The following is a 27,609-nucleotide window of genomic DNA, read 5'->3' on the forward strand; positions in this document are numbered from 1 at the left end:
AATTTTCATTTATTTATGATAGTCACAGAGAGAGAGAGAGAGAGAGAGAGAGAGAGAGAGAGAGAGGCAGAGACATAGGCAGAGGGAGAAGCAGGCTCCATGCACCGGGAGCCTGACGTGGGATTCGATCCCGGGTCTCCAGGATCACACCCTGGGCCAAAGGCAGGCGCTAAACCGCTGCGCCACCCAGGGATCCCTACTCCCAGAATTTTTAAGATATTGCTCCATTATCTCCAACATCTAGAGACCTTACCGAGAAGCCTTATACTCTTCTGATTCCTAATCCTGTTGCTATACAGCTTGCTTGTTCTCTCTGGAAGTTTTGGGGATTTATCACTGGTGTTTTGGAGTTCATGATAATATGCCTTGATGTGAGTCTTTCATTTTTTTTTTTTTGATGTGAGTCTTTCATTCATTGTCCTGGACACTTGGTGAGCACCTTCCTTTTTATTTATTTTTTTTTTATTTATTTTATTTTTTTTTTTTGGTGAGCTCCTTCCATGTGAAGACCATTGTCCTTCAATTTAGGGCCATTTTCTTGTATTATTAAGTCAATAATTCCAGCCTTTCAATTTCTTTGTTTTCTTTTTCTCTGGACTGCCTATAAGTTGAATAGTGGACCTTCTGGAATGATCTTCTATATTCCCAATCCTTTCTGTTCTGTTTTTTCCTTTTTTTAAGATTTTATTTATTCATGAGAGACAGAGAGGCAGAGACACAGGCAGAGGGAGAAGCAGGCTCCCTGCAGAGAGCCCAATGGTGGGGGGAGGACCCCGGGATCACGCCCTGAGCCAAAGGCAGACGCTCAACTGCTAAGCCACCCAGACGTCCCTAACAGTGTATTTTAATTCCCTTCTAAAGAAGAAAAGACCTGTGTGATGATCTGGTAAATATCTGGGCGACACCGAGATGGGCCTGCTCACTTTTATTATACCTTCTGGGAGATTGCCTTGAGTCTTTTATTCAGTCTTTAAAATTTCGGTTCTCATACTTTGAATTTCCAAAACTTTTCTCATCTTTTGATTATAACAACGTTGCTTCCTCTTCCTCCTTTTCCCTTTCTCTCTCCCTTTCTTTTTCTCTTTATTCATGTCCTGTCCTTATTTCATGGATGCAGTACGTTTCTTACTGCTGTGAGAGTTTTTTACTGGTGTGGTTGTCAATGTTGGAGTCACCGTTTGTTCTCTATATACTTTTCTTTCCGGGGATCCCTGGGTGGCTCAGCGGTTTAGCGCCTGCCTTTGGCCCAGGGCATGACCCTGGAGTCCCGGGATTGAGTCCCGCGTCGGGCTCCCGGCATGGAGCCTGCTTCTCCCTCTGCCTGTGTCTCTGCCTCTCTCTGTGTCTCTCTCTGTCTCTCATAATGAATAAAAAAAAAGTTTATATACTTTTCTTTCCTTGTCCCCTTGTTTGTGTCTTGTCTTCACAATAGAATTGTTTTTCAGGGACACCTGGGTGGCTCAGTGGTTGAGCATCTGTCTTCGGCTCTGGTCATGGTCCCGGGGCCCTGGGATCGAGTCCTGCATCGGGCTCCTCGCAGGGAGCCTGCTTCTCCCTCTGCCTGTGTCTCTGCCTCTCTCTGTGTGTCTTTCATAAATAAATAAATAAAATCTTAAAAAAAAGAAACGTTTTCCAAATGTCTGGTGATCTTTTATTGATGCTGAACACTTAGGCTCTTAAAAGCCTTTTGGCCATCCGATGGCAGTGGCTTTGATGAAGGGTGACAGAGCAGTGTGTCAGCTTGGATGTGTGAGGAAACACACGCTGCACTTAAATTAGGCCATCAAGAAGGGCCTAATAAAGGATTGTTTATGAAGATGTGGGCAGGCATTAGGGGAAACTGCATGCCATGGGTAGCAATAATAGAGAGTTTTTACTACCTAAGGCTTAAAGAGCAAAAGGAAGGAGTCATTTGCAACTCATTGAGGGTCTTCATATGGAAAGGAGTAGCTGACTGGAGCTGTGTCCTTATGCCATAGCCTGTTGGTGACACAGCAGAGAGAGAGCAAAGGGAATATGTACCCTGACTTCTCTCTCCCACCATCCATCTCTGCTGTCCAATGAAAGAACTTGACAAGAAGTCATCCATACTTCCAGCACCCAGAGCAGGCTGGATGAAGACCAAAGATGGAAAAGGAAGACGTCCAGCATAGACTGTATCAACCTGGGTCTGTTCTGGAAAATAGAAGCCCCTCTGCGTGTTTCAGGTATAAAAATTTGAATGTAGATTTAGGGGCTCATGTGGGGGTTGGAAGAGCTAGAGACAGTGGTGAGGGTACAAGTTAGGAACAGCACCCAAAAGGTCAGAGGAGCTGACATGGAATGCCTTGGCCCAAAGCTTCCCAAAGCTGGCATAGAAGCTGCAGCAATTCTCAAGAATCTCTGAGAAGGTGCCGCCACTCAGCCCAGTTTACAGTGGCAAAGTGTTCCCAAAAACTTAATAGGGAGCCTCTGCAAATCTCATTGGCCGAGGTGTCTGGTTTCTACAACCTATAGGAAACCAGTGTTTGGTTCCAGGTTCTCCCACATCTGCATGTAGGAGTCTTTCCCCTAGGCCCCCCTGGTTTTTCTGCAGAAGGAGTCTCCCAGGGACACCTGGGTGGCTTAGCGGTTGAGTGCCTTTGTTTTGGCTCAGGGCGTGATTCTAGGGTCCCAGGATCAAGTCCCACATGGGGCTCCCTACCTGAAGCCTGCTTCTCCCTCTGCCTGTATCTCTGCCTCTCTCCGTGTCTCTCATGAATGAATGAATGAATGAATAAATAAAATCTTAAAAAAAAAAGAAGGAATCTCCTGTCTCCTGTCAGTGGCAGGGAGGGCAGGCAGGGAGGATGGCCCTACTTTGTCATTAGTGTTCCGGGAACTGGATCCTCCTAGCTTTAATGTCTGGTGCAGCAGGGTAAGCAGGGGACCAAGGATTCAGCCCCTCAGCATACAGACAGTGACGTGTCCCCCTGATTGCAGCTCTAAGCCTCACCTGGATTTTGTTCGGCCAGGGGGTTTCCTGCCTGAGGTCTGCTGCAGACTCCTGTGCGGTGGTTTCCTGCTAAGCCTCTTACCCCTCCCGGCTGCTGTTTGAGTCCCAATAGTACCTTGAAATGCCTAGTCCTGTGATGTTTCCATTCTTGTTCTCCTTGTCCTTATGGGTGGATTCCCTCTTTATTCCTTTATCATCATTTTACTGGGATCTGAGAGGGAAGGATGGTAACACAAGTAGCCAGTGTGCCAGGATTAACCAGAAGTGTGTTTTTCTTAAGACTTTGCTACAAATTGTCAAAATAGATGCTCACTTTTAAGTCTTGAAGTAATAATTTTTAAATTTTGAATTAAAAACATTTGTTCAATTATAGTCATTATTTATTCTAAGATGTTCAAATAAGGAAAATGTGAAATAATGAAAGTATAACAACCTTTATTATTATTATTTTTAAAGATTTTATTTATTCATGAGAGACAGAGAGAGAGAGGCAGAGACACAGGCAGAGGCAGAGAAGCAGGCTCCCTGCAGGGAGCCTGATGTGGGACTTGATCCCTGAACTGGGATCACGCCCTGAGCCAAAAGCAGATGCTCGACCGCTGAGCCACCCAGGCGTCCCTTTTAATATTTTTAGAGATTATTTATTTATCTAGAGAGCACAAGTTGGGGGAGGGGAGAGACAATCCGTTTTTATTTAAGTTTTTTAAAATTTATTTATTGAGATGCAGAGAGAGAGAGAGAGGCAGAGACACAGGCAGAGGGAGAAGCAGGCTCCATGCAGAGAGCCTGATGTGGGACTCGATCTAGGGTCTCCAGGATCATGCCCTGGGCTGCAGGCAGCGCTAGACCACTGTGCCACTGGGACTGCCCTTGGGAGAGAGAATCCTAAGTAAATGCTGGGCGTGGGGCCTGACGCAGGGCTCAATCTCACGACCCTGACATTGTGACCTGAGTTGAAATCAAGAGTTGGACGCTTAACCTACTGAGCCACCCAGGCACCCCTAACAACCCTTAAAAGCAACTTTTTCCGTTACTAAAATTACACTCATTAGAGGAAGTGTGGAACATTGTCAGACACAATACTAAGCACTTTAAAGTGTTAGCCCCTTATGGCCTCATGCTAACCCATTTTACAGGTGAGGAGCCTGAGGCACAGAGAGGTTCAGAAACCTCCTAAGGCTGCCACCTGCTAATAACCTGGTAAAGCCTAAATTGTTCAGACCCAGGCCAATGGCCACACTCCCTCCGCTCTTGGCTGAGAAGAAGGAAGGGAAAAGGATCAACTACAGCCACGTGACACCAAGATAACCTTTTAACCTTTTGGAGTATTCACTTCCACAGTTGTAAATGTATTTTCTTTTTTTTTTTTTTTTAGATTTTTATTTATTCATGAGAGACATAGAGAGAGAGAGAGAGAGGCAGAGACACAGGCAGAGGGAGAAGCAGGCTCCATGCAGGGAGCCCGATGTGGGACTTGATCCCAGGTCTCCAGGATCACACCCTGGGCTGAAGGCGGCGCTAAACCGCTGAGCCACCTGGGCTGCCCTGTAAATGTATTTTCTAGGTTAGAAGACAATTGTAAGTATTGGGTCTGGGTAAATATATACCCTGTGTCTTATCACTCAGTGTTATGCCATGAGTTTATACGTATATATATTTTATTGCAAGCAAAACACAAGGATCCATTTAAATTTTATATTAAAGCCTCTGAATAGCAGTGATGTGAAACAAATTGGGTTGCTTTGTTCAGTTCAGACGACTCCATAGTTTCTTTTCTTTTTTTTAATTTTTATTTATTTATGATAGTCACACAGAGAGAGAGAGAGAGAGAGATAGGAAGAGACATAGGCAGAGGGAGAAGCAGGCTCCATGCACCGGGAGCCCGACATGGGATTCGATCCTGGGTCTCCAGGATCACGCGCTGGGCCAAAGGCAGGCGTCAAACCGCTGCGCCACCCAGGGATCCCGACTCCATAGTTTCTAATGGAATCAGACAGCTGACTTCACATTGCCAGGCCTGCTTCTCTCTCTCCTGCTAAGGAACTTGGGCATGACATTTAGCCTCTTTGAACTTGAGTCTCCTCACTTGTAAAGTGGGGATAGTAACATCTTATGTGGTTGTCGTGAGAATTTAAAAGAAGAAAGGAGAATATCACAGGCCCCTGTTCCTCCATAAATGGTAGGGATTATTATCTTAATATCATGCTTACTGCCCAGAGACATTTCCAAAAGATAGATAACCCACTGGATTTTTATGTCAGGTTGAATCTTTTTACTCCTTTATCCAGGCGCTGAGAAAAGGTCTAGTCCCTATCTGATAGGCTACTTGTGTGGTGTTTACAGTTAGGAGAGACTGATGTATATATAAAACTTTTCAGAAAATGTAATTATAAGCACACTCCAGAGTTTCAAGATTCCCTCTTGGCCAGGACGTTTTCTGGGAAGTGACTGGTTAGATGATCGTCAGACTAGACACAGGGAAAAATGATGTCAGGCTTAAGAATGTCGCTAGACCTCTGCCCTGAGGTCAGCAGAGAGAGGGGGTGGGTGGGGAGGTAGCTAGTTTCCCCGAAAAGGGCTTAATCTCATTAAAGAATATCAGACAAGTCCTTAAGCACTTTTTTCAGGAATTCTAATTTTTTCCCAGAAGGTTATGAAATACATTCTCAAAAAGTTTTTTTCCAGACAGGTTTACTATTTCACAGTTGAATTTATGAGAAAAAGAAAAGGCAATTTGGGAATCTTCCAAGAAGAAAGTCCTGCCTCCCCAAGGTTTTCAATTTCCATCATTAGAGCATTAAAAAAAAAAAAAGGAGTTACTAGCTCAAAAAAAAAAAAAACCCCACAATGATAGTATGTGGAAATTGTCATGTATCTTAGTATCATCACACATGCATAAAATGTCTGAACGAATATTCCAACAGAAGTTAGCTGTGATCGTCAACTATCTCTGCAGTATTTGACAACTGCTAGATTATGGAAGATTTTCACCTTCTACAGTGTATCTTTATTTTAAAAAATTGTGGGGCACCTGGGTGGCTCAGTGAGTTAAGCATCTGCCTTCAGCTGGGGTTATGATCCGGGGGTCCTGGGATCGAGCCCCACTCAGGTTCCCTGCTCAGCAGGAGCCTGCTTCTCCCTCTCCCTCTGCCTGCCGCTCTCCTTCTCCCTTGGTTTCAAATTAATAAGTAAAAAATTTCTAAAAATTGAAATAATGAGCACGTATTACTTTTGTAATGATAAACACCAAATCGATTTTAGCAGCTCTGAGGAGTGGTCCCCTGGGGCTCCCTTAAGCCCCTTTTCTTTTCTTTTCTTTTCTTTTTTTTTTAAGATTTTAGTTATTTATTTACCACACACACACACACACACACACACACACACACACAGGCAGAGACACAGGGAGAAGCAGGCTCCCCGCAGGGAGCCTGATGCGGGGACTCCATCCTGAGACTCCAGGATCACGCCCTGGGCCGAAGGCGGTGCTAAACCTCTGAGCCACCCAGGGATCCCTGTAGCCCCTTTTCATTACGAAGCATCAACCAGTTCATCGGACAGACGGACGGACAGATGGACGGGCCCACCGGTGGTCTGGGCTCTCTGGAGGGCTGGCTCCGTGGCGGATCACTGGGGCCCACCCCCCAGGGCCCCCAATCAGGTGGTCTGGGATGGGGTCTAGTGTCCCCATGGGCGGCGGCCACGGCCAGTCTGGGGACCACACTTTGCGAAGTGCTGTGGTCCAGGAAAGACCCTTTCCACGGAGAATCAAAGCCAAACAGAGATGAACTTCACTCACTTCCCACTTTCGCCTCTGGCTGTCCTGAAATCATTTGCGGGGAGAGGAACTCGATTTGACTGACTTGATTTAATAAGAAGTTGTGCTGGAGAAGCGTTGTGCCTTATCTTATTAACTGAGCACTTGGTTCAGGGCCACGTCCTGTGGCCTCTGGGCATGAGGACCTGGTGGGGCTTCGCCTCCTGGGGGGGTGGCTGTGGCCCATTGCCTGCGACCCACGCCACTGGCTGTGGTTTCTCTGGACCCCGAGGGGTGACACTCACGGTGGTGGGGGAGCAGTTATTGCCATCCTGCTTTATGGGAGCAGGCAAAGCACAGGGAAAACATCCTTACTAGGTCCCGTACTACCCACCGATCATGCATGGGGTCACTGGGTTTTTGTTTTTGTGGTAGTAAAATATACATAACAAAATTTACCACTATAATCATTTAAAAAAATTTTTTTAAAGATTTTATTTATCTATTCATGAATGACAGAGAGAGAGAGAGGCAGAGATACAGGCAGAGGGAGAAGCAGGCTCCATGCAGGGAGCCTGAGGTGGGACTCGATCCTGGGTTCCGGGATCAGGCCCTGGGCTGAAGGCGGCGCTAAACCGCTGAGCGCCCCGGGCTGCCCTAAAACATTTTTTTTTTTAGATTTTTTTTATTTATTCATAAGAGACACACAGAGAGAGGCAGAGACACAGGCAGAGGGAGAAGCGGGCTCAATGCAGAGAGCCCGATGTGGGACTTGATCCTGGGACCCCGGGATCACACCCTGGGCCGAAGGCAGGCGCTCAACGGCTGAGCCACCGAGACGCCCCCATTTTTAAGTGTATAGTCCAGCAGCATTAAATATATTCACATTATTCCATTTATCTCTAGAACTTTTTCATCTTCCCAGACTGAAACTCTACCCATTATCACTCTTTTTAAAATACGCAACAGCCCTTGTTGAGATATAATTTGCATGCCATACAATCCACCCATTTTAAAGTATAGAAAACAATGGTTTTTAAGCATAGATTTGTGCAACTATCGCTGCAATACATTTGTAGACACTTCGGTTACCCCTAAAGCAAGCTTGTGCCCATTAGTAGTCACGCCCCAATCCCCAGCCCCCTCCTCCACCCCCTCCTCTACTGCCTGTCTCTACAGACCTGCCCATTCTGGCGGTTTCAGGTAAATCGAATCATATGATATGTGTCCTTTCATAGCTGGCTTCTTTCACTTGGCATCATGTTTTCAGGAATCATCCATATCTAAGCATGGATACACTTTGTTCCCTTTTGCATTCACTCTTAATAAGATTCAAATTTGAACTCATTATCTCCTTTCTGCCCACAATGACTTCCTTTTCCACTTGGTTGATGTCTCGAACTACTCAGCTTCCAAACAAGCTAACAAAATATTTCCTTCAAATCCTCCATCTGTGCTCCCTACCTTCTCCCTAAAGCCACTGCCTCACCAGATCTGACAAATGTAGTTCAGACAGGACTCTAGAATGCTAACCTCTCCTCTTTGTCAGTGTCAGTGTCGTTGCATTTATTGCCTTTAATATCTTGGGCCTGCCCATTGGCCTCCCACTTGCACACTCTCCATCCTCTGGTCCCACTTCTGTGGGGTCTCCAGTTCCCTTCCTACAAATCAGTCTACTTAGAAACCTGTGCTCCCACCCATTGCTTCAGGACCTGGCACAGAGACCCCTTCAAATTGGATGTTTGGCTGCACTCCCACTCCTTCCACGCAAGCTCCCTTGCAACATCATCTGTTCCCCAGAGTCTGAGCATTCTCACGTGGTCCTCCTTCTGTCTGGAATGCCGGCAAACATCTGTGCATCCTGGAGACCCAGCTCCAATGGAAGCCAAGTCCATGATGTTGCCTCTGGGCTTCTCCTGAAAGCTCAGGGAAAAGAGAAATCACTTTTGTAAGGCAGTTGCTACTTTTATTTCATTTTTAAGAAGATTTTTATTTATTTATTTGAGAGAGAGAGAGATCAGAGAGGGAGAGGGAGAAAAGAGATTCCCAGTTGAGCAAGGAGCCTGATGAGGGGCTGGATCCCAGGACCCTGAGATCATGACCTAGCAGAAGGTAGATGCTTAACCAACTGAGCCACCCAGGGGCCCCTTAAAGATTTTATTGATTGACTGATTGAGAGAGAGGGAGAGAGAGAACGCATGTGTGAGTGGAGGGAGGGGCATAAGGGGAGGCGGAGAGAGAGAGGGAGAGAATCTCATATAGACTTTGTGCTGAGCATGGAGCCCCAATGTGGGGCTTGATCTTACAGCCTTGAGATCATGACCTGAGCTGAAACAAAGAATCGGATGCTTAACTAACTGAACCACCCGGAGGCACCTAGCAGTTCCTACTTTTAAATCTTCATTACTGTTAAGATCAAAAGCCCTCAATCATCAATCAGCTCCCATTTTTATTTTAATTTTAATTTAAAAAAATATTTTATTTGCTCATGGGAGACACACACACAGAGAGGCAGAGACACAGGCAGAGGGAGAAGCAGGCTCCATGCAGGGAGCCCGATGTGGGACTCGATCCCGGGACCCCAGGACCACGCCCTGGGCCGAAGGCAGGTGCCAAACCGCTGAGCCACCCAGGGATCCCCCACTCCCATTTTTAAACACTGGCCTGTTGGGATGGTTTATTCTACTATGTTAAATGCCAATTATTCTATTTAAAGTTGTTCATATTATTACAATGCCTATTTCACATTTATGATCTTAAATTAACATCTGGCGTTTTTGGAATTTCTTTGGAATATCACTTCGTTCATTCTTTGTAATAATATCCTTCTTTACACATGACTCCTTGTAATTTGGGGGGGGTTGCGGATAAAAATGGGTAGAAAACAGTACAAGCTATATTTCTCGTTAATCTCCTAGGACTGTTCTCCTAGTTTACTATTCTCTTAGATAAAGCAGTGCTGTGAAAAAGGATGAGAAAATGTTCGAGGCAAATTAGTCTGTCCACCGGGGCTCTTTTTGTGTCTCTTAGACACAAATTCCTGTGACTGATCAACTGGAAAGTCGAGTACTTGGGCAGCCTTTGGATTTCTAAATGGGAACACCCTATTCCAGCTTTAGAGCCTTGTGGGAGAGTACATTTCACCTTTTAGTGACTTCCTTTGTGTTTTTCTGCGCAATGCAAGCCTTTTCTACAAACCTGGTAAAAATAATCATAGTTCAGCTGTCTGATAAGCAACCTGCTTCTTTGATTTGATTAGTTTTCATCTCCATAGAGCTGGTAAAACCAGTTCTCTTGGATTTGTTGCAAAACATTGACTGAAAAAGATAAAAGGAGAAGTGAGTGGGTCATTCCAAGAGTGGTTATCAAGCCAAATCAACCGCAATAGAGCAAGCTGTGATTTCTAATTCTTTTGATGTGATCCAGATGAGTTACCTTGAACCCAGCATGTGCAACACAAAGGAAAAAGGGAAAAGCTTGCCTGCAGAAGGTCAGTGGAAAGCCTCAACTGCTCGCTTGGCCTCTATCTGCCAGGGTTTCTCCCTGACTTATCCCTACTAATTTGAAAATTTGAGGTGGATTGTGCCTGCCTCAATTATTACCATGGTGTTCGGAAGGGAATTTCCCCTTTCCCTCATTTCTTCCACATTTATAAATTGGAATTCCTCTGTAGGGAAGACTTGTTCTGTCTCCCTGACTTCTTCACTTGGCTGTTTATTTATACCCCTATAGACTTAAAGATAGAGCTATTATGATATCTTTGGGTTATAATCCAATGGAATCGTTACTTGTTGCTTGAATTGTTCCAGCTTTGGGCTTTGGGAGCTCTTTCAGGTTGGCTTCTGTGCCCTTTTTGCTTTGCACCATCGTTTTTATTGAGCACCTCCTTACTTTCTGGCACCATGAGATTTCCATTTCTCCATAAAGCTCATCAGAAGCACCAGATAATGACTGTCTACTGTAGAGCACTCTGCATGTAATTTCTTTTAATGTAAAGATGATATTAAAGGTTATCAAAGCAAAGTATCATTCATTACATGTAAATTACAGATGTCAAGTCCGAGTACTTGAAGAGAGTGAGCATGACAAGCTGTAAGAGCTTCATAGGCAGAAGCTCGACTGCTTTCCATTTTTATCCAAAATGTTACCACAGCTGAGTAACACAGAGGGGCCTCTTAAGTCATGTGATATCATTTTAAGTGTCACACCTCAGCTATTCTCCATTTCCAAAACGCATCATCCATTCTGGTCGAAATGGGAGTTCCGTGGGACAAAGATGTGATATTAAATGCAACTGTACTTGTTTAGCAATATTCATGAGATGAATTCACGTAATTTGAAATATTGCACTATTCTGTTAAACAACACTCCTTTTAGAGGGAGGCAGGATGAGGAATTACACATCTATTCTTGTCAGCAGCTGGATTTGAATTTTGACATTAACTTCCTCTGGACTGGTCACCAAAAGTTTCTCAAAGCAAGATAAAAGGACAATAGGAACAATTCAGGAGAACCAAATAGTAAGCGTGTGTGTGGGAAAGAATATCCACTTTTGTAATTTAGAGAAATTTAAAATGAAGAAACTTCACAGTGTTTGAGTAGAATTCATACCACTTAGTTTACTTAAGGCAATAAAATTAGGGCACAGCTCAGGATTTTCAAAAATGTTAAGTCTTGCCATCAGTCCTCCTTTGGTGATATAATGATAAGTTTATTGGGGCGCCTAGGTGGCCCCGTCAGTTGAGTGTCAGGCTCTTGATTTTGGCTCAGGTCATGATCTCAGGGTCTTGGGCTGGAGCCCCGTGTAGGTCTCTGTGCTCAGTGGGAAGTCTGCTGGAGACTTTTTTCTCTCCTTCTCTCCCTCAAATAAATAAATCTTTTTTAAAAAATGACATATTTATCCATACAGGAAGCATACCCAGATCAAAGAGTAAGGGACAGAGTTCTCTGACTCATGAAGGTATGACTTGAAATAGACCAAAGCAAAAACAAAACACAAAAGTTCAGGTTGGTTGTCTTCACCCATGCAGAGCTGAGAGGAAACATAAACAAGAACACTGTCTTCCTCATGCAGGATAGAGAGATGAATAAGATTAAGCAGGACATGAGACAAGCTGCTGATTTTTTTTTTTTTTTGAGGTCTCTAGGGTTCAGCCACCAGTTTGCTGGGTTTGGAGTATTGGTCTCTGCAACATCCAGGTAAGCTATGGTGGGTAACACTGACGCTGATCAAAGACTTTGGGCCCATTGCTCTTGAACGCATGGGGCAGCCAGCTGAGGATCCTCAGCACCGAGATGCTGGCCCATCATAAATCCAGCTCAGACATCTCCGTGTTGAACCACGCCCAGTCGTTTTCAGAGCCCCGAGTCTTCCTGAGAGAGGGATAGGGTAGCCCAGTGACCCTGGCTTTAGCAAAAAGAACCACCTCTTGAATCAGACAGACCCCAGAGCAGTTCTTCTGAGTGGGGTTCAAGAAAAACAAAGCCCGAGTAACAGTGGGCTTAGCCGGGCTCCGTGAGTTTCAGCGTTTGTCAGCTCTGAGACCCTATGCAAGGCCTCGTGATCCTGATATGCCAAGGCAGGTAATGGGTGAGGCACCACCGACCCCGGAGCAGGTGCAACGAGTGTTCCTCTGTGCCTCCAGCATTGCAAATTCTTCATTTCGGGTTCTTTAATCCCCTCCTTAGGAGTCTGCCACTGATGTCACTACTATCTTCTCAGCAGCTCTGTGGATGCATCTTTTCCCCCTTGGTTAGTGTCTTGTTTAGCTTGCTCAGACACACAGGACAAGCATTTAGAAAGTTGACGTTACTCATCTCTTGCTGGTAAGACCCTGACTGTGAGAGGGTTTGTTTGTTTTTAAGCTAATGAAACAATGATCGGAACATCTTTCTGCCGAAGTCCCAGGATGTAACCAATTTACCAGAGTTGCCCCCAACATCATGGGTGAAGTATGAAGACAGCCCTATATTGGGTAAGGGGTCAGCCTTTATTTGTCCCCTCTGGGTCCACTAACCTTCAGCCTCCTCCGTTTTTCAGGGGCCAGTGATTTAATTTCTTAATTGTTTTCTCTTTTTGAATGTCTCCCGTCTATTTCACTATCTCTTCCTACCACCAGATGGTGGAAAGGGAAAAGGAAATAACCGGATGGTAAATGAATGTGGTCCTGGCCGGCAGAGTATTTATGGCGAAAGGTGTAGTGGTGAATGGACCCAAAAAGGAGCTTGTGAGTTACCTGTGAATTCCCTGTTTTTATTTCGGTGCCCATTCAAAGGTCGGCGGCCCAGGTCCGGGCGTCTGTGTGGCACAGTCAGTACTCTGCTGGGGAAGGAAGTCTGCCCTTGTCTCAGGAGAGTCTTGGGAACATCAGAGCCTGGGAACACAGCTGAGCAACCCAGCCCCACCTGGCCCAGGCACGGGGTCGGGGTGAGGGGTCCCTGCGGGGGTCCCTGGTGCGAGGCGATGTGCCCCACCAGTCCTGCTACGTTCTTCTCTGTCTGCCCGAATCTCCATTCCACCGCCGGCTATAAGCCGAAGTCGCCCTTGGCCGGCCTTTCCCACGCTGCTCTGAATGGATGTAGCATTTCTCTCCCTCCATAGGGACCCCTTCTCCTGCCTTCCCAACAGCCCGCGGCGTGACAGCTTATTTTGGGTTGCCTTGATCCCCGATCCCGGGGATCAACACCCTCAGCAGGTGTTCATTCCCTCACCCACCCACGGTCTCCCCTCCCCCGGCTCGTCCTCCACTTCTCGTCGCATGCTCTGGATCTGCCGCTTCCACCTCGTTTCCCACGTGCTCTCCTCTCGGACGCCCCCTCCCCCACGACCCCCCCTTCGGTCTCGAGGAGTCTCGCGGCATTTCCCGGGGCGTAAGCCGAGCCGCCGCGGGTGTGGGGCGGCCTCGCGAAGCTGGGTCCCTCTCCCGCGGGCGGTAAGGGGGGCGCCCAAGCGCCGCGGCCACAGGGACGCCCCGGGCGCCGGTCCCGCCCCGGACAGGCCCCGCCCCGGACAGGCCCCGCCCCGGACAGGCCCCGCCCCTCGTTGGCCCCGCCCCCGCCCCGGCGGCCGCGCGTCCCCGGCAGGCTGAGCCGCAGGAGCTTCGCGGCGGCGGCGGCGGCGAGGAGGGGGGAGAGCGGGCTGCGCGGCCGCGGCTGCCGGGCGCTGGGCTGGGCGGCGCTTCTTCTTCTTTTTTTTTTTTTTTTCGCAATTTCCACTCGCGGGGAGCAGGAAACCCGGCGCAGCCGGGCGCAGCGGGCCGCGATGCAGCAGCAGCAGCAGCACCAGCAGCAGCAGCAGGAATCGCCCCGGGGCAGCAGCGGCAGCAGCAGCAGAGGCAGCAGCGGGCGGCGCTGAGCCGCCGCGGCGGTCGCTACTGAGGAGAAAGCCGGCCCAGCCGCCGCCGCGTCCCGACCCTCGCGCCCCAATCCCCGCGCCCCGGTCCCGGCGTCCGACCCCCGCGCCCGCCTCCGCCAACTTTCACGCTGCCTCGGCGGCCCGGCCCGGCTCGACGCCAATGGGTGAGTAGGGGACTGCCCGCGCCGCGGCGCCCGGGTGTCCACCTCAGCCTGCGGGCGGCGCGCCTGTCCCGGGACCGCGGAGTCGGGAGGACGCCCCGGGGGCAGGGCCCTGGGGGGTGACACCGCGGTGGGCACCCTGCCTGCCTCGTGCACCCCCGTTCCCTCCCACTCGCGTCCCTGCTGAGCCCGCGCGGCACCGACGGGAACCCCCGGGGGGCCTGGGCGGAGGATCGCGGGCCGGCCCGGGGCAGCTGAGGCTGAGGGATGCAGGGGGTGTGGTTGGCTCTTCGGGTGGGCGGGGAGAGTTTTGTCTTGGCCATTTTCTCGCCCCAGCGCGCCCTCCTCTGCGCCGAGGACGTGGGTCCTGGGAGCTGGTGGGCTCCGGCCCAGCGCGGGGTTCGCGGTGTCTGTCCCCCCGGCCCCCCGCGGGGGAAGCCAGAATCTCGGGGTCTCGGGGCGGCCAGGGGCTGGGGGCCGACGCGGGGGTGGTGCTGCGGGAAACGCCCCAGTACCCGGCCTGGCGCGCCGTCCTCTGGCCCTGAGCGCCAGGCGCGTCTCTGGGAGCCCCGCTCCCCCCGGCCCTGACCCCCTCTCTGCCTGCCTGCCTTCTCCCAGTCTGGCGAGCTCTCCGCCCCGTGATGCCCAAAGGCCACTTCCTACATCCTCTAAGTCTGAAGGCTCTGGGAACTGGAGCTGGCGATCCAGTCCTCGATTTACTGATCGAACAGCAGTTCCAAGTAGGCAACTAACCGTTAGGTCCCCCGGGTCCCACCTGGTGTAGACTCTGGCGTATTGGAGCCGCCTTGCCCAGAGGATCTGGCACTTTCTTGGGCAAAGGACTTGTGATTGCCTGGGCTAGCAATCATGTGGCCCACCCAGTTAAGGTTCTTGCTGGCAGCCAGGCTCTGTCTTTCATACCTTTGGCAGATTATTTTTGGGTGTTTCTAGGCCAGGCAGAGGAAGGCTGTAGATCATAATAAATCATAATAGAGTGAGACCTTTCTGTGTTCAGGTAATAGGATTTGAGGAGGCGAGTCCAGCACTGATAGGCAAGCTGTCATAGGATGCTCCCGAAGACGGATGCGCTGGAACGGGGAAGGTTTAACCCAATCAGTTGTTGACAGGCAGTTAAAATCCCATTTGCGGTCATTTGCCAAAATGGTTTTCCTTTTCTAAAGTGGTGGCAATTTGATGGCCTCTCGGCTTCAATGTCACTTTTTTCTCAGTGCCCTTCTCTGGTCCCTGCACAACCTCCAGTCTAAATTAGTTTCTCTGTTACCCTTTCTCCTATTGCACCTTTTTAAAAATAGCGGTATTACATATTTATTTGTGTTAACATTTATCTCCCCTGTCAGCTCAATGACTGTAAGGACAGAACTGTGTTGGCACTGTTTTGCTCACCACTGCTTGCTTTGATGTGGAGCAGGCCCTCAATAAATATTTATTGACTGACTGACTGAATGAATGAATGAGGGGGTATGACACTCTCCTGCCTGATGGAAGACAAAACACTTAGCTTAATGCTCTTGTTTTGCTTTGGCACCTAGTAAGATGATTTAATTTACTAACAGAAATATATACTTTAAACATTACTGATTGCCTTAGTAACAGGTTGCTTTTTCCTGAGGCAACCAAATACGATATTTTGATCACCTTTCCTTTTTTGTGTGTCCCGAGAGGGTTGCACAAAAAAAAGAAGTTAAATACAAATGTCTTCTGTGGCTGGATTGTGCTTTCTGTATCTCAGAGGGAAGAGGAGTCCAGGTTAAGAAGAAACAGACCTGTTTATTATTCAACTCTGAACTGTTTTCATTATCCAGAGCTTCCTAAGAAAATTGCAGACTGCTTCTGCAGTTTATAGCCCTTTCAAGCTTAATCTTTTTTTACTGTGACCATTACAAAACCGAGGGGGTGCAGAAACTGATTTTCATTTATTTCAGGTGTTAATACTTAGAGGTGATAAGATTAAAATGAATGCTGTGATTTAATTCATTAACATGTATATAGTGGGACTTAAGATGTCTATAGTAGTTTATGGCTAAAGATTGCCTGCTATTTTCTTTTTCTTTTTTTTCTTAGTGGGGGTGGGGGTGAGACAGGGAGAGAGAAACATAAGCAGGCTCCACACCCAGTGCAGATCCCAAAGTGGGGCTTGATCCCACAACCCTGAGATCATGATCTGAGCCGAAATCAAGTCAGACACTTAACTGACTGAGCCACCCAGGCACCCTGAAGAGTTGGTTGTTTTTTTTAAGATTTTATTTTTAGGTAATCTTTATGCCCAATGTGGGGCTTGAACTCACAACCCTGTGATCAAGAGTTGCATGCCCCACCAACTGAGCCAGCCAGACGGCCCCCACACCTGTTATTTTCTAAAGCATCTTCAGCAGTGTATTTGTGATGAAGTACAGGTATTTAACAATTGATTCTGTATGTCCTCTGATGGAGCTACCCAGTAGTGCCATTTCTGAAACGGGCGTATGTCCACACACAGGCACGGCCCCCTTCTCCGATCCCCCAAGTCTCCTTGGTTTTCAAAAGATTTCACCAGTATATCACTTTGATACACTTGCATTCTTACTTGGCCTGGTAATGATTTTTCTGTTGATGGCTAATGCAGTAAAATTGTATTATATAGTCTTTAATCTGAAAAATAACCGAAGAGCATCAAATCCCTAACTCTGAAATGAAGCCAGTTAGTTGTAAAATGGCCTCTTACAAAAGCCCATCAGAATATGCCCTCAGAGCTTGCAGGCAGATGCCTGCAGTGCCACATCTAGGGAAAGCCTCTTGTAATTACAATTGCACAAATATTAACAATTCACATCTGTGAACAGTGGAGGATTTGCAAGCCCAGCAAATGATTTTTGTTTAGAAAATTCCAGAGTAACAACAAAGTTTGGACTGTTTTTAGCAATATATTGTTTTGGTGGGAGATTGCTTTATGGCTAAACTAAAACTAGAATGAATGTAATGTGTTGGTCTCCACAAACATTCTAAAGTTAAAAATGGAAGAAAAGACTCTACCTTTATCGCTCATAACCCTTACTTTACCCTCTTATAGTCCTCATGGTCCTGGCAAAACCTTGCTACCTTCCTGGTTGCACAGACCTTCAGTTCCTTTGGCAATACGAACATTCTCTCATCAGCCCTTCTATTTGAATTTATTTTAAAGTAGATTGCATACAGTGGTCAGCATTCATCCATTCACCCATCTATCCATGCAGTGTTTATTGATCTGCTTTGTGCCAGGCATTGTACTAGGAACAGGCACGCAACACACACAGACTTGCCAGCTTGGGCTTTTCTGGCTAGTGGAAGAGGTAGGCCTGGATGCAGTACCCATGATAATACGAAATTAGAAACCCTGCTGGTCTTACGAAAGATTAGAGAGGGGCAGTGTGATTTAGGCTGCAGAGGGTGGGAACGATGTCTTTGAGGAGGTTGTGTTTGAGCTGAAATCTGAAAATTGGGTAGGGGTTGGCACTGCCCCCCTCCCCGGCCCCAATACACCTGGTGTGGAACAAGCAGTTCTCTCGAGGCAGCGATGGACCGCAGGGAGCTGTGTGGGCCTGTTCCACACGGAGGACTGGGCCTGTGGCAGGGGCTTTAGGGGAGCTTTTAAGGAGGCCAGCTGTTCTCTGGACTGGAGGCTGGCCGGAAGCGAGGTAATTCCATGATTGGGGCCCTTGGTAGACCTTATCAAGCAGCAGGGAAGACAGGACAAAGGCTGTGAATGGTAAAGAAGCAGCAGTCACTCATATGAGCCAGGATCGGGGGATGTGTGGGGACTTCTGTGGTTTGGACAAGGTTCGCTTGTTCTCCGTGTTCAGACGGGATTACAGAGTGGTCTTGTTTTGGTCTTGTCCCATCCCGGTCACAGAGTGGCCTTGTCTGATGTTGGTGTCCTGGGAATTGTCTGGTCAGTGGAGGAGACTGCCCGGCCTGCTCCCGGATGGCCGGGGCTGCTTTTCTGAGCTTACTAAGTGATAAAGGGGGGCAGGGAAGAGGAGGTGATCGGGGAGGACATGGCCCTGTAGGTGTATTTTGTGGCTGCTTCCTTAACATGGGCCAGCTCTGGTCTGCGGACTGTTCTACATTAAGCGCAGTGGATACCTGAAATACAGGGCAAGAGATACAGAGCCACACAGAGCAAGCTGCTGAGAACCAATGTCAAGGCCGCTCTTAATGGAAGGATGAGGGCCGGAAAATACTTGAATCCCTTCATCATGAGAGGAGAGTCTGATACAGTGATTCTCAGAGTGTGGTCCCCCAGCCAGCAGGATCGGCCTCTCTGGGATCTTGTTAGAGATGCACATTTTCTGGCCACCATTTCTACCTACTGAAGGAGGAAGGGGGCATGGGGGGTGGGGGTGGAGCCCAGCAATTTGTGTTTTTTTTTTAAAGATTTTATTTATTTATTCATGAGAGAGAGAGAGAGAGAGAGAGGCAGAGACACAGGCAGAGGGAGAAGCAGGCTCCATGAAGGGAGCCCGATGTGGGACTCGATCCCGGGACTCCAGGATCATGACCTGGGCTGAAGGCAGGCGCTAAACTGCTGAACCACCCGGGCTGCCCAGCAATTTGTGTTTTAAGGAGACCCCCAGTGGTTCTCATGCATGGTCAAGGTCGGGGCATAGAACCTCCTTGCCTTGCAGGTGAGAAAGCTGAGCTTCAGAGTATGTGGGTCACTGAAGAGCACATGGGCACTCTGGTCAAATATAAGATATTGTTATAAGTGACACATGGCATTAGAGAAGGAGAAAAATATGTTCCTAGTTCAGAACAAACCTCTGTGGAGTCACTAGAACAGTACACTGTTGATTCTTCCATGAACCACATCCATGCCAGACCCCAGCACCTGGGCATTAGTGACACTAGCTGGCCCATCTCGGCGATGCTCGGATGTTTACCAGAGCATCACACCAGTCTTTTCTTCTTTAGAAGGGACATTAAAATACATTGTTAGGGATGCCTGGGTGGTTCAGCAGTTGAGCATCTGCCTTCGGCTTAGGGCATGATCCCGGGTTCGAGTCTTGCATGGGGCTCCCACGGGGAGCCTGCTTCTCCCTCTGCCTGTGTCTCTGCCCCCCACCGTGTCTCTCATGAATAAATAAATAAATCTTAAAAAAATAAAAAATAAAATACATTGTTAGCATTATTAGAGTTTTTGATATTTGTTCTTGATTTTTCTGTACCTGGTATCTGTGTTAGCTTCTGATTGCTGCTGTCATAAATTACCAAACACTTGGTGCCCCCAAATGTCATCAGTTTATTATCTTTAAAGTTCCGGAGATCAGAAGTCCAATACAGGTCTCACTGGGCTAAGATCAAGATGTGGGCAGGACTGCATTCCTTCTGGAGGCTCTAGGGGAGAATCCCTTTCCTTGCTTTTTCCAGTTTCCAGAGCCTTCTGCATTCCTTGGCTCATGGCCCACTTGCATCTTCCAAGCCAGCAATGGCTGGCCAGGTTTCTTTCATATCACGTTACTCTGATACCGACTCTTCTGCTTCTCTCTGCCATGCTTAAGGAGGGCGGGAACTGCATCTGTTTGGTCATTGTGTCCCTGTGCTGGCACATGGGAAGCCCAAAATTGATATTGGTGGAGTTAATTATTATTCCTAACCTTCTAGCCAACTTCACCTGGGTGTGTCTTAGACACTACAAACAGCCTGCTATCCACTGTGCTCAGTACTTCTCCTCCCTAGTCCCCATTTCCTGGAGGGTACCAACACCTTTCCTGTCACTTCCATAGCTATTCCACTGTTTGCTTCACCTCTTCTTCCTTTCCCTTCTCCCTTCTCTCAGCTCTTTCCAGTGTACAGTCGAGCTCCAAGTGTTTCTGGAATTAACCCCATGTCACCACTCTTCTGTAGATGCTTTAGATCCTGAACACCTTAGCAAAGCCTTTGAGAAGCTCGGCAGCCACCCCTGCCTTGGTTTGTTCCATGCTTGTTCAGGCGTCTCAGCCTTGCCCATGCAGTTCCCTTCATGGGGAAGAGATTCCACCCTCTTCTCTGCCTTCTAGTCTGTCTTAGGTTCCTCTTGCCGTGGTAACAAAATACTACAAATCCAGTAGCTTAAAACAGTATACATTTGTAATCTTGCACTTCTGGAGGTCAGAGGTCCAAAATGGGTCTTACTGGGTTGATATTAAGGGGTAGGCAGGGCTTCATTCCTTCTGGAAGCTCTAGAGAAGAATCTATTACCTTGCCTTTTCCAGCTTCTGGAAGAGGTGCCCACACTCCTTGGCTTGTGCCCACATCACTCTAACCTCTGTTTCTGTCGTCACATCTCCTCTCTTACTCTGAACCTCCCGCCTCCCCTTTTTTATTTTTTTTTATTTTTATTTTTTTATTTTTTTATTTTTTTATTTTTTAATAATTATCTTTTTTTTAAAATTTTATTTATTTATTTATGATAGTCACACAGTGAGAGAGAGAGGGGCAGAGACACAGGCAGAGAGAGAAGCAGGCTCCACGCACCGGGAGCCCGATGTGGGACTCGATCCCGGGTCTCCAGGATCGCGCCCTGGGCCAAAGGCAGGCGCCAAACCGCTGCGCCACCCAGGGATCCCCGGCCTCCCCTTTTTTAAAGACCGTTATGCTCTGTTGGACCTGCCTGGATAAGTCAGGCTGTCCTCCCCATCTCAGGCCCCTTAAGCAATCTGACAAGTCCTGTTTGCCATGGGAAGAACATATTCACAGGTTCTGGGGTTTCAGATGTGGACATCTTTAGGGGGCTGTTAGACAGTCTACTATGCCTCTTGTTAATCTTTGGAGGCTTGCTCCAAAGATTGCTATAGAACACATCATCTTGTATGAAGTCTGTTCATCTCCGACAGGGTGTCCCCAACTTCATTGCCCTGGCTCATTGCCCAGCATGCACTAAGTGCCGTGTGTCACTGAATGAATGAATGAGTAACCCTTTCACCCAAGTGTGGTTCCTGCTTGAAATTCTCGGAAAGCTGTTGGCTGCCAGGGGTGTGCGTGCATTTCTGTAAGATCCCCCAGGGCCGACGTGCTGACAGGGTCTGTTTGCTGACAGTTCATGGTGGCCTCCACCACAGTGGATGAGAAGGATAATGCTGCATGTCACACAGCTTCAACAAACCACTGCAGAGACAAGAAAGAAAATTCTCTCTGGCAGGAGTTCTCGACCAGGGGCAGTTTTGCCCTGCAGGGGAACATTTGGCAATGGCTGGAGACACTTGGTTGTCACAGCTGGTGTGGGGAGGGCAGTCTACTGGCATCTGAGGGCCAGAGATGCTGCCACACATCCTACGATGTACACGACAGCCCCCCAGCAGTTATCCGGCCCCAAAAGTGGGGGAAGCCTGCTCTGAGTGTTACACAGATGGTTGAGGTGCCATTTCCTTTCTTAATCATCAGCTGCTCTGGACACAAGGTCTCCTCTGTAGCCACAGCCTTTGTTTTATGAATAAATCAAGAGGTCACTGGAAAGAAAGCAGGGCTGGGCTCTTTGGCATTCTTTCACCATTTTGTCCTCTGAGTAGAAAGTGTCTTAACACAGCTCATGCTCCTCTGTCACTCCCTGGGTTGCAAAGTTGTTAAACTTCTTTCTCCTGTGTTTGGCTTCCCTGATGTGTTGCCTTCCTAGTGGGACGTGCTTATGTGCCGAGTGGCAGATGGTGGGTCCTTCTGCCACTCACACATCAGTCCCTGGAACTGAAGAGCTGGAAAGGTCCTTGGCAGTCATGGCAGCCCACACCGTCAGATGATGAGACTGCGACTCAGAACCAGAGTGACAAGGTCCCCTGGCTGCAGGACCCTGCTTCCTGGAAATGGGAAAGAACCAGCCCCGCATACAGGTAGGCTCTCAGTAAACGTCAGGGTCCTGCTTCGCCCAGGGAGGCTCTTTCTACAGGCTGTTTCCCTAGTAAATTTTTTTTAAGATTTTATTTATTTATTCATGAGAGACACAGAGAGAGAAAGAGGCAGAGAGAGAAGCAGGCTCCATGCAGGGAGCCCGATATGGGACTTGATCCTGTGACTCGAAGATCATGCCCTGGGCCAAAGGCAGGTGCTAAACCACTGAGCCATCCAGGGATCCATCCCTGGTAAATTTTTTAAAAAATAGCTTTATTGAGATATAATTCACATATCTTACAATTCACTCATCTAAAGTGTGCAGTTCAGTGGTTTTTGGCATATTACATTATTAGTTTTTAAAATCGTGATGAAATAGCTTGAACCAAATTTGCCGTTTTGACCATTTATAAGTCCTCAGTTTCATGGCATTAAGTACGTTCACAGTGTTGTGCAACTAGCCCCGGTGTCTGTTTTGAAAACGTTTTCATCACCCTTCCCTGGCAAGTGTCGAACTTGAAGCATAGAATCCATGTCCCACGGGGGCTCCTGGCCACCCGAGCACTTTGGAGAACACCGGGTGGGAGCCCAAGGGACCCAGTTAAGATTCCAAAGCAACACAGGAAAAGAGAAAGTATAGCTTTGTTGATTTTGAATGTTTTTGGTCAGTGTTTCCTTTGGGAGGCACTTCATCTTTGCTCTGTCCCTCTAGCCACCTCCCCAAGTTACACCCCTCTCACCCCTTGGGGGACTTGTGAATTTCCTTTTCCATCCTGAAGCATTTGTGTGTTAGTTGCTTGGATAACCTCTTGGCAATTACTGGGGTTCATTAGGATATTTCAGTCACGGGAGAAAGCACTGCACCGCCAAACCAATCCCTCGAATCTGCACATAGAAGGTTGACAGAGTTGTACCTTTCTTTGCCCGAATTCTTTTAGTTGGCAAAGGTACACGGGCATCCTGGGTGACTGTGAGCACTTGGTTTTCAACCTGATTGTTCTTTTATGGGTAAATATCTTACAGGCAAGTCTACAGTTTTCATTAGGGGACGCTTCAACAAAGCAAAATGCAGCTCGTGGGCCTTACTGCGGTGATAAACTGTGCTTATACTTAGCTTCGGGAAGAAAAAACACTAATAAGAAAAAAATCCTCAGTGACGTTTGTCCTCACTGAACTGTATTCAGTGGGCAAGAAAAGCCCAGTAAAGGCCTTAAGCTGATTTCCTTTCAGTGGCCACGGAAGTTGTGTGCCCCCCCCCAACCCCCGCTGGTCTGCCCCCAGGTGGGGGACAGAGTGGCAAGATGAAGTGCTATTCGATTCATACTGCTGTTTCCTCCTCAGTGTCTTGGATTAAATACTATAAATATTGAATTGCTCATTAATTATTCACTTTGCCTAACAAATTTAAGTCCTTAAGCCCCTGAGTGCAGCATGTATAGATGGTTTAAATCACCATCTCCTTTTCACCATTTCAACTTCTTATCAGTCAGTATGTAAACACCAGCTCTTGTGTTTCTGTTGGATTTTTCTGGACTGTTCTAGGCTTGGAAGGGTTTGGGCCCTGTTCTAGGTCTGGTCCTCTGGGACTGCACTAGTTTTATTCATCACACACCCACTCCCTGTGTGAAAAGTCTTTAATTAGCTTAGTGTCCTCCCTAATTATTCCAACTAGTTCTCATTTTTGTGCCTAGAGCTGGAAGGAGGTGCTTGAATGTTGTTTTGGATAAGAACTGGAAAAGGCCTTCCTGGCTTTGCTCTCTTCTCCTCTTAGCCAGCTTCTTCATGGATATTCATTTTCTTCACCAGACTGTTCTGGATGCTACCTTCTGCCTGAATATTTTGCATGCTAGCTTCTGGGTAAAATTCATTTGACATGAATGGCTTCTTAAATGGGCATTGCCTTCCTCCTGTTTTGATCATTCAAAAACCAAACACCAAAACCCCTCTTCACTATGAACAAAATGGGATAGTTTTTCATCACTTAACCAGCAATTTCTCACTACCCTCTTGTTCTCAATAAAATATTAGGTGGACAACAGAGGTGTCAACCCAAATACAGTCTGTCAATTAGCTCCTTGTTGACACCTAAGCAGGTTGGGCAGAGCAAGTGTTGGGAAATTGATGGTGATGTTTTAGCTTAATTGCTACCTTTGAATGTCAGGAAAGAAATGAAAAGAAAGTAATTAGCCTTGGGGGGTCTGGGCAGAGAATAGGAATAGTGGGCTCACAATTGAGGGCAAAATTTGCAAAGGGAAGCAGTTCTCAGTGCTCATCCCTTTGTTGGGCATCGAGCCTACAGCTGCTTGCTGGGGAAATTTTAAAAACATATTTTAAAGTCAGTTTCTGGAAGAGGTTATATATCCATGTGTTTCAAAATTCAGAAGGAGCTAAGTGCTCACAGTGACAGGTGTCCTTCCTAATCCCAGTCTTCCAGATTCTCTGGTGGTCCCTCCACCTCCCCCTACTCCAGCACCCCCACCCCCTCCAGGCTGCCTGTGTTTTATTTCTCCCAAATTCTTCCAGGCAGGGTTCATGCCTGTACCAGCACACAGGCATTTCCATTATTTCTCCCTCCATTTTATGTTATGATTAATTGCTGATAGAACTTCTTATTTTTTCTTTAAGATTGATTGATTGATTGAGAGAGTATGCAAGGGGAAGGGCAGAGAGGGAGGGAGAGGGAAAGGAAGAGAATCTCCAGCAGACTCCATGTTGAGCCCTGAACCCGATGATGTAGGGCTCAATCTCAGGGCCCCAAGATCATGACCTGAGCCTAAACCAAGAGTCCAACACTTATTCTGACACCCCAGCGCCTGAAGGGACCAGAGAACTTTTGTGTAGCTGGTGGCTTCCTCCCCTGGGGATGTGCATCAGAGCTGTATGCCTAGGTCTTCTTCATCTGATTTTGATGGGCTGACAGGCATATTTTGGGAGAGTTCCCTAGGAGATGCTGCTGTTTACTCCTTAGCTTTGGATCTTAACTGATCAAGACCATGCTTCTTCACTGGGTTAGGGCTGTCTCCTGCTTCATATTGTGTGTGTGTGTGTGCAAGCATGCATGCATGCACGAGTGTGCAAGCATGTGCAGTAAGGACTTTCTTCAAGTGAGGAAGCCAAGCAGACCCTGTTCATCTGAAAAGGAGGGCTTATTACAGGACCACAGGGGCCTCTCATGCAACCCAAGGGCCCCAGGGAGCCCCAGAACCAGGGATGGGCCAGCTGCCCCACGTGCTATCTGACCATCTCTCCTCCCTGCCCCTGTCCCCCTTTTGCTTTCTGTGCGACTCATTCATGGGGCATATGCCACAGTTCCAGCCACTGTTAAGAATGACTTGATTCATCATCCCAGTTCCAAATTCCTATTAGCAAGACTGAGCCCACTGTAGTCAGTGTCACCCACTGAAGATACACAGGTGACTGCTGTGAGCCCACTTCTGTGAGGGGAATGACGTGCCCAGTTCAGGTCCCGTGCAAATGTAAATGAAGGAGGGTCTGCTTGGTGCCAGGTGTGTGCTAGGCACTGGGGCAGCCATGATCCAAATGAAACCCTGCCCCTGGGAGCAGTGCTGATGAGATGGGGGGACTTGGGGGCCACTCTTGGGGCAGACACTATAAATGGGGATGCATGAATGCCATAATCCAGAATACCTGAAAGTGCCCTGTGCCCATTTTTCTTGGCTTTCTCTTGACAAAGGGGTGATTGGTGTGAGGTGGTGCTGGAGCCTTTGAGGATGTTCCATCCGTCTTTGGAGTCCCTTTCATAAGGCTCCCTTGAGGAAGGGCTCCTGGCCATGCCAGCCACAGTTGTGCTTCCAAGTGAGAGTGAGCAAGTGATGGGGTTATTTGTATCCTTTTGAGACCCCAATCGTGTAACTCACCTTCATTTTCCTTTTGCATGGGCAGCACGTAAAAACGTGTAGATGTGGCTTTGGGGGCATTTGGATGGGTGATGATAGCACACTGTGGGGTAGGGTACAGTTGTGACACTATCTGGCACTTTTAGGGAACCTGTGGGTTTTTAAATGGAGGAAGAGATCAAGGCATTGTGAAAAACAGACACTGCCTGGTGATGAGTTAACTGCCCAGTCGGGGAGACAAAGAAGAGAGGGGGCAGGGGACTGTCCCCCTAGTGTCTGGCCTGTTGCTTCTCTCCAGCCTCAAGCCTTCTCTCCTCTGCACTTTCTCCTCCACACCCTTTTTTGGGCACCTCACTCTACCTCCAATCCCTCACTCCCCCCACCCCAGTTCTCTCTCCCACCCTCCTACCACCTCCCCTTCACTCGTCCCTGTTGGCTCTCTCCTCTGCTGCCTCCCAAGTAATTCCTCTTCCCTCCCTCCTCCCACCTTCTCCCCCCACTTTTTTCTTTGTTCCCCCTCTTTCCTCACACCCTCCCCTAGCACCCTCTCTGTCTCCCTCCCCCACATCTTCTCGTCACCCCCACCCTTTCCCCAATTTTCTCTTTTTTAAAAGATTTTATTTATTTATTCATGAGAGACACAGAGAGGCAGAGACACAGGCAGAGGGAGAAGCAGGCTCCATGCAGGGAGCCCAACATGGGACTCGATCCCAGGACTCCAGGATCATGGCCTGGGCCGGAGATGGGTGCTTAACTGCTGAGCCACCCAGGTGTCCCCCCCCCCATTTTCTCTTCCTTTGAACCCTGTCATTCTCAACTGTCCACCTCTAGCCCCTCTACCCAGCCTCCTCTCAACTTCTTGCCCTCCCTCTCTTTCTCTCCTTCCCTTCCCAGAGCCCCTCTCTTTTTTGTCCCTTTTCCCTCTGCTTTCCTTTTCCTTTTCCTTTTCCTTTTCCCTTTCCCTGTCCCTTTTCCTTTCTTTCCCTTTCCCTTTTCCTTTTCCCTTTCCTTTCCTTTCCTTTCCTTTCCTTTCCTTTCCTTTTCTGTCTGTCTCTTTCCTTCCGTCTTTCCCACCTCCTCACTGTTCCACCCTCTCTCTTCCTCAGCCCTCCTCTCCTATGTCTGTCTGTCCCCCCTTCTCACCCCTGTTCCTTCTTCTCCACACCCCTGCCTTTTCCTCCCTCCTTACCATTCTTCTGCCTCCGTCCTCTTCCTCCTGCCCCTCTTTTCCCACCCTCTACCTCCTGTCTCCCCCACCTCCTCCTCTTCTTCCTCTCCCTCCCCAACACCCTGTCATTTCCTCAGGGCCCCTTCTCACAACCCTCCCCTTGCTTCCTGAGAGCTCTCCCACCATTGTTGCCCTGGCCTCCAAATTTCCCACCCATGTCACCCCATCACCATCACTACCTCCTTTGCTCAGTACAAGTACTGTGGCCATGAGATGAGGTGAAACTGTCCTATCTTCAGTGCAGTCTCAGGTCACAAAGCCACAGCAGGAGGTGTGGGCCCCCTGGGGGAGAAGAAACCTTGGCCAAGTGGTTGGGGGTGTGGGCTTGTGGGAGGAGCCTCTGCCACTGCCCCAGGCTGGAGGTTTGGGGGGAGCCCAGGACTGGGGGTGTGGGGGCAGCCGGTGGCGGTTCGGTCTCCCTGTCAGCTGGGGCTCACCTTGCAGGACC

General features: G+C 48.2%; 1 protein-coding gene across 9 annotated transcripts in view; it reads left to right on the plus strand.

The window, feature by feature from the left end:
• The first annotated feature begins 10,096 nt into the window (after nucleotides 1-10,096).
• The window catches only part of SH3KBP1 (SH3 domain containing kinase binding protein 1), a 339,190-nt gene continuing 321,677 nt past the window's right edge, over nucleotides 10,097-27,609 (plus strand). For 5 of the 9 annotated variants that reach the window (XM_077889068.1, XM_077889065.1, XM_077889070.1 and 2 more), the window contains exon 1: nucleotides 13,954-14,246. In XM_077889068.1, the coding sequence (XP_077745194.1) occupies nucleotides 14,243-14,246 (4 nt within the window). In that variant the 5' untranslated portion in view covers nucleotides 13,954-14,242. Of the gene's footprint in view, nucleotides 10,219-11,867; nucleotides 11,928-12,593; nucleotides 12,704-12,847; nucleotides 12,956-13,953; nucleotides 14,247-21,935; nucleotides 22,079-27,609 lie in introns of those variants that run through there. The other 4 variants (XM_077889066.1, XM_077889074.1, XM_077889072.1 and 1 more) reach the window with 4 other exon arrangements.

This window comes from Canis aureus, chromosome X, assembly GCF_053574225.1.
Source record: "Canis aureus isolate CA01 chromosome X, VMU_Caureus_v.1.0, whole genome shotgun sequence".
NCBI lineage: Eukaryota > Metazoa > Chordata > Mammalia > Carnivora > Canidae > Canis > Canis aureus.